This window comes from Neovison vison, chromosome 13, assembly GCF_020171115.1.
Source record: "Neovison vison isolate M4711 chromosome 13, ASM_NN_V1, whole genome shotgun sequence".
NCBI classification, from domain to species: domain Eukaryota; kingdom Metazoa; phylum Chordata; class Mammalia; order Carnivora; family Mustelidae; genus Neogale; species Neogale vison.
The window spans coordinates 72504507-72516074 of record NC_058103.1 but is presented as its reverse complement, the minus strand read 5'-3'; the positions used below and the strand labels follow the sequence as shown (position 1 = coordinate 72516074).

General features: G+C 54.1%; 3 protein-coding genes across 3 annotated transcripts; 2 read left to right on the top strand and 1 right to left on the bottom strand.

The window, feature by feature from the left end:
* Positions 1-2572: 2572 nt before the first annotated feature.
* FITM1 (fat storage inducing transmembrane protein 1) lies at positions 2573-3849 on the top strand. Its single transcript, XM_044230477.1, has 2 exons — positions 2573-2838; positions 3212-3849. Exons 1-2 carry the CDS (start codon positions 2573-2575, stop codon positions 3822-3824), a joined length of 879 nt encoding a protein of 292 aa, XP_044086412.1. The 3' UTR covers positions 3825-3849.
* Positions 3850-5871: 2022 nt separating this feature from the next.
* Positions 5872-8675, top strand: PSME1 (proteasome activator subunit 1). Its single transcript, XM_044230750.1, has 11 exons — positions 5872-6034; positions 6660-6692; positions 6838-6900; positions 7015-7125; positions 7214-7259; positions 7373-7470; positions 7722-7790; positions 7876-7943; positions 8051-8105; positions 8183-8269; positions 8449-8675. The coding sequence occupies exons 1-11, from the start codon at positions 5996-5998 to the stop codon at positions 8527-8529; spliced, it is 750 nt and encodes a 249-aa protein (XP_044086685.1). The 5' UTR covers positions 5872-5995; the 3' UTR covers positions 8530-8675.
* Positions 8668-10893, bottom strand: EMC9 (ER membrane protein complex subunit 9). The gene is made up of 5 exons (XM_044230751.1): positions 10636-10893; positions 10417-10493; positions 9262-9331; positions 9080-9174; positions 8668-8914 (listed from the first exon to the last, which is right to left on the bottom strand). The coding sequence occupies exons 1-5, from the start codon at positions 10831-10833 to the stop codon at positions 8734-8736; spliced, it is 621 nt and encodes a 206-aa protein (XP_044086686.1). The 5' UTR covers positions 10834-10893; the 3' UTR covers positions 8668-8733.
* Between the last annotated feature and the right edge of the window lie 675 nt (positions 10894-11568).

The following is an 11568-nucleotide window of genomic DNA, read 5'->3' as shown; positions in this document are numbered from 1 at the left end:
TTCTCATTAAGAGATGCATTTACAATTTGGTTTGTATTTAATATTAATTATTACAATGTGTGAAATCTTTGCTATACTGTGGCAAAGCTATACTAAGCAAAGCTGTACTAACAACATCTACTATAATTTGTACTACTAACAATTATTGTGAGAACTCTATTCAGAAAAAAACGTATTTTAACTTCTAGGGCCTTATGATCACAGGAAATATTTAAAAATTAAGTTTCAGGAGCACCTGGGTGGCTCAGTGGGTTAAAGCCTCTGTCTTCGGCTCAGGTCATGATCCCAGGGTCCTGGGATCAAGCCCTGGATTGGGCTCTTTGCTCAGCAGGGAGTTTGCTTCCTCCTCTCTGCCTGCCTCTCTGCCTATTTGTGATCTCTGTCTGTCAAATAAATAAATAAATATTTTTTTAAAAAATTAAGTTTCAGGGGCACCTGGGCAGTCAATTAAGTGCCCAACTCTTGGTTTTGGCCCAGGTCATGATCTCCTAGAGAGTCTGCTTGAGATTCTTTCCCTCTCCCTCTGTCCCCCTGCTTTTGTGCTCACTCTCTCTCTGAATGGGTAAATTGTTAAAAAAAAAAAAAAGTTTAAAATTACATACTTTTTTTGGTAGAGAATTGTGATCAGTAAAACATGCAGGCATAAAAACATACTAGGATAACTTTTATGAGGGAAGTCTGATGGAAATATAATTTCTGATTATTAATATCTTGTCACTTTTTTAAAATGGAAAATAGTAAGATATATAATCACTGTAGTGTTTAGATCCATTGGGAATATTTAAAAGAATAAGAGAGAGAGAGACAATACACTGGAAATTATGTCCTGTGTAACTATTTAAAATTACAATGAGGGGCACCTGAGTGGCTCAGTGGGTTAAGCCGCTGCCTTCGGGTCAGGTCATGATCTCAGGGTCCTGGGATCGAGCCCCACATCGGGCTCTCTGCTCAGCAGGGAGCCTGCTTCCTCCTCTCTCTCTGCCTGCCTCTCTGCCTGCTTGTGATCTCTGTCTGTCAAATAAATAAATAAAATCTTTAAAAAATAAAATTACAATGAAAAATTTTTTGTTGGACACCTGAATGGCTCAGTCAGTTGAATGTCTGCCTTTGGCTCAGGTCATGATCCTGGTTTCCTGGGATCCTGGGGTCCTGAGATCCAGCCTGCTCGGCTGGGAGTTTGCTTCTCCCTCTCCCTCTGCCCCTTCTCCCTCCTCATGCTCTCTCTTTCTCTCAAATAAAGGAATAAAATCTTTAAAAATATTTTTTGTCAAAAATGTGAGGCATTCTATAGGTCTTCTGTTAGGGTCCATGAACAGGAACTATGTTAAGGTATGGGCTTTAGGATCTGGAAGGAATCTGATTGATTAATCCATCTTGATCAGTTTATGATTGTGGGCACTGAGGACCAAGGAGGATTAGTTGATCTTCCAGAAGTCACACAGTTTAGAACCCAGGTGCACTTTCTTGCCTATTCCTTTTACTACTTCATGGGCCTACACTGTGCTCTGAAATCCAACCACCAGTCCTGAGAAATGATAAAGGATGACTAAAAAGGATCTTAGAATAGCTATTGAATAACAGGGACATCCCTTAGATAGATTGCTCTCTGCCTTGTGGCTCCAGCCCTGGGGGTCAGACTGGGAGGCCAGTGTGGGACTTAGGACCCAGCAACCAATTGGAGGACACAACCTAAGGCTCTGATAGGCTCTAAGCTAGGGATTTCCTTGTAGCGTCTCCCCCACCCCATCCCTATCACATGGCAGTAAGCCTAATCTTTGGGGTCCTGAAAGTCCAGACTGGGCCCCCGCCATCTCTCATACAGTACACCTTCCCGGGGACACTTAAAGCTCATCTGTTGGCTTTCATAACTATACCAGAGAATGGTCCCATCTTAGATCCAATGTCTTGTGCGTTGTATAAGCACCATGGTTTACATAAGGCCAGACAAGCCACTCAGAGCCCCTCTCACCAGACAGGGGCTGGATCAAGCCCTAGGGTCATGATACACCTAAGTGGGTATCCCCACTGGTGTACCCTGCCCCCAGCCTGACTTGGATGTGGGGCTGTGCACAGCCATCTTGTGCTCAGAATTTAGGAGAGCGGCTGGATCACACTGATGAGGCAGGCACAGATTTTGTTTTTTAATGATTTCCAAGGTTCATGGCACCTTATTTCCCCGTGGAGCAAACATGGTCAGGTTGGGGTAGGGTTGGGGTGACTGGCTGACCAGACAGATGGGCAGACCCAGGCAGGCTATGGACAAAACACTGAACAGCAGGCCTGGCCCTCCGACATGAACCAGAACATGGTTGGACCTGGGGACACAAGGCCAACAAGAAAGGACACAGGCCACTGTCAGGACACACAGCCAAAGCTAGGACCCTGCTGACGTGGCAGCCCTCGGCCCTGGTCCCTTACTGCCCCCCGCCCCTCTCCCCCGCCTGCCAGCTGCCAACAGGGCTCTGCCCTGTGTCTGCCACACCTGTCACTGCCTGTCCTTGTCCGGGGGGGCCCCATCAGCCCCTCCTCAGCTGCCCAGCAGAGCAAGCGGTTAGTGGGGAGGGGAGGGAACATGGAGCGGGGGCCTACGGTGGGGGCAGGGCTGGGGGCTGGGGCCCGAATCCGGGCACTGCTGGGCTGCCTGGTCAAGGTGCTGCTCTGGGTGGCGTCTGCCTTGCTGTACTTTGGAAGTGAACAGGCCGCCCGCTTGCTGGGCAGCCCCTGCTTACGGCGCCTCTACCATGCCTGGTTGGCAGCAGTGGTCATCTTTGGGCCCCTTCTGCAGTTCCACGTCAACCCTCGGACTATCTTCGCCAGCCACGGCAACTTCTTCAACATGTGAGTCCACTGGAGGCTGTGGGCGCCGGCTCCCTGCACTCCGGGATCCCAGCTCCCTCCTCCAGGCTTCTGTCCTCCTGCCAGTCTGGACACTAAAAATAGGCTAGGAGGTTGAGGAGAAATTGGGGGGAGGGGGAGGGGAACAGAGTTGGGGGGTCCAGGGGAAATCAGGAGCAGGGCTGAAGAGGAAATGTGGCTCCTAGAAGGTTGAATGGGCCTCTAAGGAGCTGGCCAAGTTTAAGCGGCTGGGGAGGAAACAGAACCAGTGCTGATATGTAGGATGGGAACCAGAACAGTGATGGGGACACAGATGGGGTGGAAGATGGGTTGCACAGGGGGTCTCTAGCTAGCCTCCCTTCTTCTCTGCCCACAGAAAGTTTGTGAATTCAGCATGGGGCTGGACATGCACCTTCCTGGGTGGCTTCGTGCTGCTGGTGGTGTTCCTGGCTACACGGCGTGTGGCAGTGACGGCACGGCACCTGAGCCGGCTGGTGGTGGGGGCCGCAGTGTGGCGGGGGGCTGGCCGGGCCTTCCTGCTCATCGAGGACCTGACTGGCTCCTGCTTTGAGCCTCTGCCCCAGGGCCTGCTGCTGCACGAGCTTCCCGACCGCCGCAGCTGCCTGGCAGCCGGCCACCAGTGGCGGGGCTACACGGTCTCCTCCCACACCTTCCTGCTCACCTTCTGCTGCCTTCTCATGGCCGAGGAAGCGGCAGTTTTCGCCAAGTATCTGGCCCATGGGCTGCCAGCCGGGGCCCCTCTTCGCCTCGTCTTCCTGCTCAACGTGCTGCTGCTGGGCCTCTGGAACTTTTTGCTGCTCTGTACCGTCATCTATTTCCACCAGTACACCCACAAGGTGGTGGGGGCTGCAGTGGGCACCTTTGCCTGGTACCTGACCTATGGCAGCTGGTATCATCAGCCCTGGTCTCCTGGGAGCCCCGGCCACGGGCTCTTCCCTCGGCCCCGCTCCAGCCGCAAGCACAACTGAAAGAAATAAAGGCAAATCAGGCCTTGCTGGGGCTCTGCTCATTCTTTGGCTGGGAGGACTCAGAAAGGGTGGGAAGGGTGAGAAGGGAGTCCGGCAGTGTCTCTCGAGCTCCTCAGCCTTTCCTTACCCTTAGCGAACTTGAATATCCTTCCTTATGCTTGCTCTCCATCCCTCCTGCGGTCAAGTCTCCCAGTCCTCGAAGACTTCAAGCTCTCTGGTGGGACTTGGATGTCAAGGAATGGCAGTGCTATAGCAGGTAAGACTGCCCATAGGTAGGGGCAGCACTCCCGCTGAGCACGTGCTTCTCTCTGCTCTGTTGACTGTTTTTCCTGCCTCCTTTACTGAATCTCCCCTTCCACCTTCCCTCAGGGCCTGCCTGTCTTTTTACTTTTTACTTTACATTTACTTAACGACTGTTTATTGAGCCAAGCATAGTTCCATGCCTTGTGAATAATAAAAACAAGGTTTCTGCTCTTTGAGGGCTGGTGGGTAATGGGGGAGGAAGATGATAAACTCACAAATTACAGCAAATTTCTCTTGTGCTCACTACAGGTCAGGCAGAGGTCTAAGTGTCTCTAAGCTCTTCCTATAAGTCTAAGCCCTCATAACACCACCACCACCACCAGGTGGGTTTGGTAGTGTTTTATTGTACAGTTGTGAAAACAGGCACAGAGGTTAAGTGACCATAAGCCCAGGTGACAGGGGTCCATTGTCTGTGCTCTAAACAAAGAACCTGCAACTACAGCCCTTCTGTGGCCAGATTTTGTATGGCCTGAGAGACGATTTTACATTTTTAATGACTGAAAAAAGAACAAAAACAAAACAAACAAACAAAAACAGAAGAATAATATATCATGGTCTGTGAAAATACAGAATTCAAAGTCCAGTGTCCACAGATAAAGTTTTATTGGAACCTGGCCCTGCTAATTCATTTAGGTATGGCTGTTTACCTGCTCTAATGGCAGAGTTGAGTGGTTACTCCAGACACCATATGGCCCACTAGAGCCTAGAATATTTGCTATCTGGCCTTTTAGAGAAAGTTTGCCAACCCCAGGTCTAAACCACACTATCCCCCCCAAATAAACTGGCTAATATCAGAGAGCTTCAGTGCTATGAATGTTCTAAAGCAGGCTGGTTTGTAATAGAGACTTGGCAGGGAGGTACTTTATGGAGAGAGTTCTCTCTGGAGAGGTGATATTTGAGCAGAGAACCTAAGGGCCACCTGAACAGGGAAAGTATGTGTCAGGCAAAGGGATTGGTAAGGTCAAAGAGCCTGAGGCAGGAATGAATGTGACACCTAACACAAGGGGTTTAAGCAACAATGGAAGCCCCAGCTATTTGCAAGTCTAAGGGAAAGGGGAAAGCAGTGGAAAGTGAAGTTGCTGGAGAACAGGGGCCAGGCAAGCCAGGCAAGACTTCTGGGCCAGGAAAGCCCTTTAGATTTCATTCTAAGATCAACAGGAAAGTGAGAAAGAGCTTTAAGCCAGAGAGAAGTCTGTGTGGAGAGTATAGGGGGGTATAGTTCACAACGAGGGTCAGAAGGGAGCTGACCGGGGCCTGGATTGGAGCGGTGACAGCTTCTGAATGTCACCGCATAGGCCACACGATGCCCGTGGAGCCAGGGCTAGGGAAGGGAATCCAGAAAAGAGGGAAGAGCGCCAGATAAGGCTTATCACTGTCCCAGGCCGAACGGAGACAGAAGAGCACCAGAGGTGTCCCGACGCAGGAAAATGAGAGGCGGGGATTGGCCGGTGGCCGACCAATGGGCTCCGGGAGGCGGGGAGGCGGGCCCGCGGTGCGTGGGGTGGGAGGGCGTGGAAAGAAGTGTGTTTGGTGAAGGTAGCGGCAGCAGTCCGGGAGACGAAAGGCGGGAAGTGAGGAGGCGGAGAAGGAGAGGCTGGGCTTTCGGGAGCTGGGCGGGGACGGGGAGGCAGGCTGGGGCGGGACACCGGGTGGAGGGGGAGGTGGCAGCGCTCCTTTCGGCCTCCAGGGGGAGCCCGGCCGCGGCGGTAGCCCTCCGCCCGCTCCTCTCCCGGGCTGGCCCCGCCCCCTCCAGTACCTCCGTTCCCCGGCTACCCAGGAAGGCCGTGCGGGTGGTGAGAGCTGCTTTCGCTTTCCCTTCCCTGTGCACCCTCGGTTTCTTGTGCGGCGCTAGGCCCCCCGCCCCGGCCATGGCCATGCTCAGGGTCCAGCCTGAAGCCCAAGCCAAGGTGAGCGCTGCGGGTTCGAGGAGGGGCTCCTTAGGGAGGCGTGGCTCCGAAAGGCTGCAGGCGTCCGTGACCCGCCCCCCAGTCCCGGTAGCTAGTCGGGGTCGCGGTCATCGGAGCCCACGTGAGCCTCGGTGCTAGGAGCACCTGCGCCCTGGCCGGGGGAGACAGGTGAGGTCCGCCTGCCGGGAGAGGCCAGGCGGTCGAGGTTCAGCGGGGTGCGGTGAAGCAGAGAGCTGGCGTGGAGGGGAAGTCCGCTGGCGCGGGGCCCCGGGCCACACACAGGGTGCCAGAGCTGCCCCGCACCTCATGGCCTTTCCCACGGAAGGGCTCCCGGCCCACCCCACAGGGTACGCCGCCCCTGCCCCAGTCGCAGAGGCTCTTACACCTCTCCTTGCACAGCCCAGGAGACCCTAGGGATCTCCTGGGCTGTGGACCATTCGCCCTTCACCGCCAGGAATGTTCTCATCCTCCACAACCAGCCCCACGGGGATCCACTTCACCCTTCCCAGCCCCACGGGATGCATTCCACCCTTCCCCAGGTCAGGCCCTACACAACCCTAAGGGTACGGTCCTCAAACGAACTGGCCATAAGCCAGGTGTGTGAAGGACTGCCTGTGTCCCACAGGTGGACGTGTTCCGTGAAGACCTGTGTACCAAGGTAAGACCTGCCCCATCAGCACCCTGCCCCTACCTAACTCGCCTTGCTCAACCCTTCCTTGCTGGGCAGTGTCAGCCCTGCTTCACTGCCAGGAAGAACATTTGATTCTGACCCCTATCTTCCCCCACCCCAACCTCACACACAGACAGAGAACCTGCTGGGGAGCTACTTCCCCAAGAAGATTTCTGAGTTGGATGCATTTTTAAAGGTACTGGGGGCAGCAGAAAGCTAGAGAGTAGGGGTCAAGGGGGAGTCTGGGAGACCATGAGAGCAAGGTGGGAGGGATACCCTTGCCTCTAGCCCTCCTTCCACCCTGCACCAGGAGCCGGCTCTCAACGAAGCCAATCTAAGCAATTTGAAGGCCCCGTTGGACATCCCAGTGCCTGATCCAGTTAAGGAGAAGGAGAAAGAGGAACGGAAGAAACAGCAGGAGGCAAGCCGGGAAGAGCTGGGAGGAGGGACCCAACCATGGGAAAAGTCAACCTTAGGCCTGACTCGCAAGAGCCCCTCTCTCCCTGCAGAAGGAAGACAAAGATGAAAAGAAGAAAGGGGAAGATGAAGATAAAGGTATCACCATAAAGGGATTGAGTCTCACTTCCTAGGAGCTCTTCCCTGGGGATTCCTCTTCCCTGCCCTCACACAGTCCCAGCCTGGTGACTGACCCATTGCCTACTGCCTAGGTCCTCCCTGTGGCCCAGTGAACTGCAATGAGAAGATCGTGGTTCTCCTTCAGCGTCTAAAGCCTGAGATCAAGGATGTCATTGAGCAGCTCAACCTGGTAAGACCTCCCACTCTCACTCCCAGGCTTCAAATCTAACCCTTTGTCCTCCTTGGTCTCTGCCAGGTAGGACTTAGCACTGGCTAGGTATTAGCAGGAGAGAGCACAGCAAATGAAGCCAGAATTGTAGGCCCTGGGGCTTAGGACAGACTTGGCATACCTCCCCCAACTATGGGCAGGGACGCTGAGGACAGGAACCTGGGAATTAGGTTGGGAGCTGATGTGGCTTTGATGCCTTTCCCTCCTCCCAGGTCACCACCTGGTTGCAGCTGCAGATACCTCGGATTGAGGATGGGAACAATTTTGGAGTGGCTGTCCAGGTGAGAGCGCTACCTCACTCCTCTGCCTTCCCTACTGCTCCAGTCCCAGCTGCTTTCCACTTTCCTCTTTGCATTCTTTTCCCAGGAGAAGGTGTTTGAGCTGATGACCTCCCTTCACACCAAGCTGGAAGGCTTCCACACTCAAATCTCCAAGTGAGTGACTGTCCACCTCCACCTCCCTGCACACTCTGCCTTGGCCTTGGACAGAGGCCTGGGCTCTGTCTTCCTTCTCCCATTCCATAGGCTTCTACTTTCTACAGGTATTTCTCAGAGCGGGGTGATGCGGTGACCAAAGCAGCCAAGCAGCCCCACGTGGTAGGTGAGGCCCAAGTCAGGGTGCATAGTGGGGGCAGGACGCATCTGAAGTCAGGCCTGACCCAAGTCTCCCACAGGGTGATTATCGGCAGCTGGTACACGAGCTCGATGAGGCAGAGTACCGGGATATCCGCCTGATGGTCATGGAGATCCGCAACGCTTATGTGAGGAAGCGAGGGTTGGGGGCAGAGTAGCAGAGGCAGCTTTCCCAGGCCACCTACTCCCTGACCCTGCAGGCTGGGGGTGAAGGGTCACAGACCTTAGCCTCTCCATAAGGTTAGAAATGGGGCACAGAAGCCGTTGGGGTCCTGTGGCTGACCCCTACTCCTCTCTGGCCCTGTAGGCTGTGTTGTATGACATCATCTTGAAGAACTTCGAGAAGCTTAAGAAGCCCAGGGGAGAAACAAAAGGAATGATCTATTGAGAGCCTCCCCTCATTCTGTAATGGGTCTGGCAGAGACCTTCCTATCTTTTACAGAGGACTCCAGACTTTCCCCAACTTCAGCATGTTGAGGTTTGTCTCCCTCTTGCCTCCCAGGCACAATAAATAGTCACACCATTGTCCTTTCATTCAAGTATTTTTATTGGATCCTGACCGTTCCCCTCCCACCATGCCCCCAGCCCTGGCTCAGGTCTTTCCATTGGTGGGACCCACCCACTGGGTGATTTGGGTGTTTAGCTGCTGGTTGGTCCAGTCCTGCCGGATGTCATCAAGGTGGCAGTCAAAGTCCACAAGTTGCTGGTGGGCCCGGCCCTCTAGTAGTGCTCCCACCATCTGCCGTGACTCTTCCCAGTCCCTCCACATCACTCTGAAATCATAACCACCCCCCATGGAGGTCACACTCAGCAGGCAGTGGCCTGACACTTGGCAGAGGTTAGCATCTAGAGAAGGACCCTTGGGGGCAAGATCAAGGACAGAGGAGGCCCAGGAGCTATGGGCTTCCAGGAAAAGGTGGAGGGAGTAGGGCACTCACAAGTTCTTGTCCTTGGGGACCCAGCGGAGACCATGGTTTTCTAGGACGATGACGGGGGGCACATGAGGCTGAGACACCAGTTTCTGATTATCCAACTGCAGACAAGGAAGGGGTGGTGAGGGTTTCAAGGATGCCCTTTCCTACTTTCTCACCAACTCCCCACCCTGAAACCCAAACCTCACCATAATAAGGACTGCACCAGGGAAGAATTCTGCAATCCGCCCAGCAATTTTCAAGGCCAGGGGTCCAGCACTGTGTAGAGGAAAGACCAGAGGAGTGAGGAGCTGACCATGGGTAGACCTGTCCATCTGAGCTGGACCTCCCTGGTCTCCTAGATGATGGCACAGTGGTGGCCTTTCCCTGTCACGGGCCTGGGGATCAGGGCTGCTTTAAGCTTCATAAACAACTGCTTTGACGCTTGAGTGCAGTTGGAAACAAGTGCTTAGACTGCTGGTTAAGGTGGAGATCAAAGGTGGTCTTTTGGGAGGGTAATTTGGCATAACCACCCTAATTTAAATAGTATATTATACATATGCTGACCCAGAAATTCCATTTATAAATATAATAATTGGACAGTGTCTGTATTAACAAAAAATGGGAAACAATCTCAATGTTTAAGGCATTAAATAAATCACGGTACATCCATACTCATACTATATAGCTGTTAGGATAAGGCAAATCTTGGTGTAGAGATGAAAAGATGGCAGATATTTACTAAGTGAGGAGGGAAAAGCAAATTACAAAACTGTTTAATTTGATCCAGATATATGATTAAAACATAAGTAGATAATTTTATGTAAGAAAATTTCCTTTTGGGGCACCTGGGTGGCTCGGGTCATGGTCTCAGGGTCCTGGGATTGAGCTCCGAGATCATCCAGTCGGGCTCTCTGCTCAGCGGGGAGCGTGCTTCACCGCCCCCGCCCCTCCACCTCCCCACCCCCCGCCCCGCCCTGCCCCTTGCCTCTCTGCCTACTTGTGATCTCTCTCTCTGCAAATAAATAAAATCTTTAAATTTTTTTTTCCTTTTTTTTTCTTTCAAGTTGGTAGTTGGGCTTCCTCTGTGTTCTTAAAGCACTTGGCGGAGGGGAGGTCACTCGGTTAAAACCAGGTGTCAACTTATTGATACACAGCTATCCTCCCCATCCCCACGGGAGCTCCTCCAGGGACCTTCTTCATATTTCTCTATATTCCCTCACTCCAGTACCCAGCCTGGCCTGGTGGATATAGACCCCGCTCCTAAGCATTTGACGAAGGAAAGATGGAAGGAATGACCAAGAGTTCTCTTGATTCCCCCATCCCATAACCCTTAGCCTTCTGCCTCTAGCTACTCCACTCACCTCTGGTCGTCCAGGGCTGCATTGGCATGATAGTACCCAGCCACTACCAGACCGGCCTGCGCGCCCCACACATCCACCTGCCGTGGGAAAGGGGCCATCAGAAACTCAGTGGCGACGCCCGCCCTGTAGGTGCGCACTGCTGCCCAGAGGCCGGGGATGGTCTTGGGCTAGGAATGTTAGGGGGTTTCGCGGTGGTCGGTGGGCGTCCAGAGGCGGCACCTGGTTGAGGGCGACCTCCAGCATGACGGACAGGGCCAGATGGCTGTGGAACAGGGGCACACAGTCGGTGAGACACAGACATTCTCCCGACCGCGGCGCGGGCGCCAGCAACAGCCCGTTGACGGCGGCGTGCGGGTACCGGGCGGCGTGCAGACACATCTTCACGTAGGCCCGGGCCGAGATCTCCACCTCCCCCATGGCGAGCTGGGCCCCAGCTCGCGTCCGCGAAGCTCCCTCCCCGGCGCGTTCCTTGTCCCTTCCCTCTGCCCCCTCACTTAGATTCGGCAGTGACGCTGACTCGGGTCGAAGGCAGCCCGCTGGCTCCCAGGGACCTGGGTCCCGGCGCCCGGCCCCGACCTGGCCCAGAACGCAGACGGTACGGATTGCATGCTGCAGCGCGGAACTCCGCCTCTGCCCGCCCCCAGAGGGCGGCCGCAGATCCCCGCGGGTCTGGGGGACTCCCGGCCTGCTGCGGTAAGCGCCCCGGTTTCTGTAGTCCCGCCCACGTGGTGCTCTTCGATAGGCTTAAAGGTTCTCATTTTGCCCAATCATCGGCCGTGCCCAAACCTTGCCCCGCCTTTATCTCCCGCGAACTGAAAAGAACTCACAACTGAAAACTCAAGAGAACTACCCGCACGCTGATTGGCTAGGCTACTCGACTTCGGCTCAGGATTGCAGGATGGCTTCGTCTGATACCTGCGCCTCCCGCCCCCCAGGCCCAGCAAAGGCGGCAGGGTGGAGCGCGCGCCTCGCTTCGGGTGTCCCAGAGAGCCCGCGCCAGGTTTCCGCACCTGGGAACGAAGCTGACTGCCTTCTTCCTACTATGGAGTGGGTGGATTTGTACTCTAGGCCAGCTCCGTCACCGATGAGCCATATTACCTTTGCCACTACAGGGTATCTGGACCTTGGTTTCCCTAATGTAGCCTCAGCAGA

Coding starts and splice junctions, on each gene's coding strand:
- EMC9 (XM_044230751.1), bottom strand. CDS start 10,833: ATGGGGGAGGTGGAGATCTCGGCCCGGGCCTACGTGAAGATGTGTCTG. Junction 9,332..10,416: donor GCAGCCCTGGACGACCAGAG/GTGAGTGGAGTA, acceptor TCCTCTACACAG/TGCTGGACCCCTGGCCTTGA. Junction 9,175..9,261: donor CTGGTGCAGTCCTTATTATG/GTGAGGTTTGGG, acceptor CCTTGTCTGCAG/TTGGATAATCAGAAACTGGT.
- PSME1 (XM_044230750.1), top strand. CDS start 5,996: ATGGCCATGCTCAGGGTCCAGCCTGAAGCCCAAGCCAAG. Junction 7,260..7,372: donor AGGGGAAGATGAAGATAAAG/GTATCACCATAA, acceptor CCTACTGCCTAG/GTCCTCCCTGTGGCCCAGTG. Junction 7,791..7,875: donor ATTTTGGAGTGGCTGTCCAG/GTGAGAGCGCTA, acceptor TTCTTTTCCCAG/GAGAAGGTGTTTGAGCTGAT.
- FITM1 (XM_044230477.1), top strand. CDS start 2,573: ATGGAGCGGGGGCCTACGGTGGGGGCAGGGCTGGGGGCTGGGGCCCGA. Junction 2,839..3,211: donor CACGGCAACTTCTTCAACAT/GTGAGTCCACTG, acceptor CTCTGCCCACAG/AAAGTTTGTGAATTCAGCAT.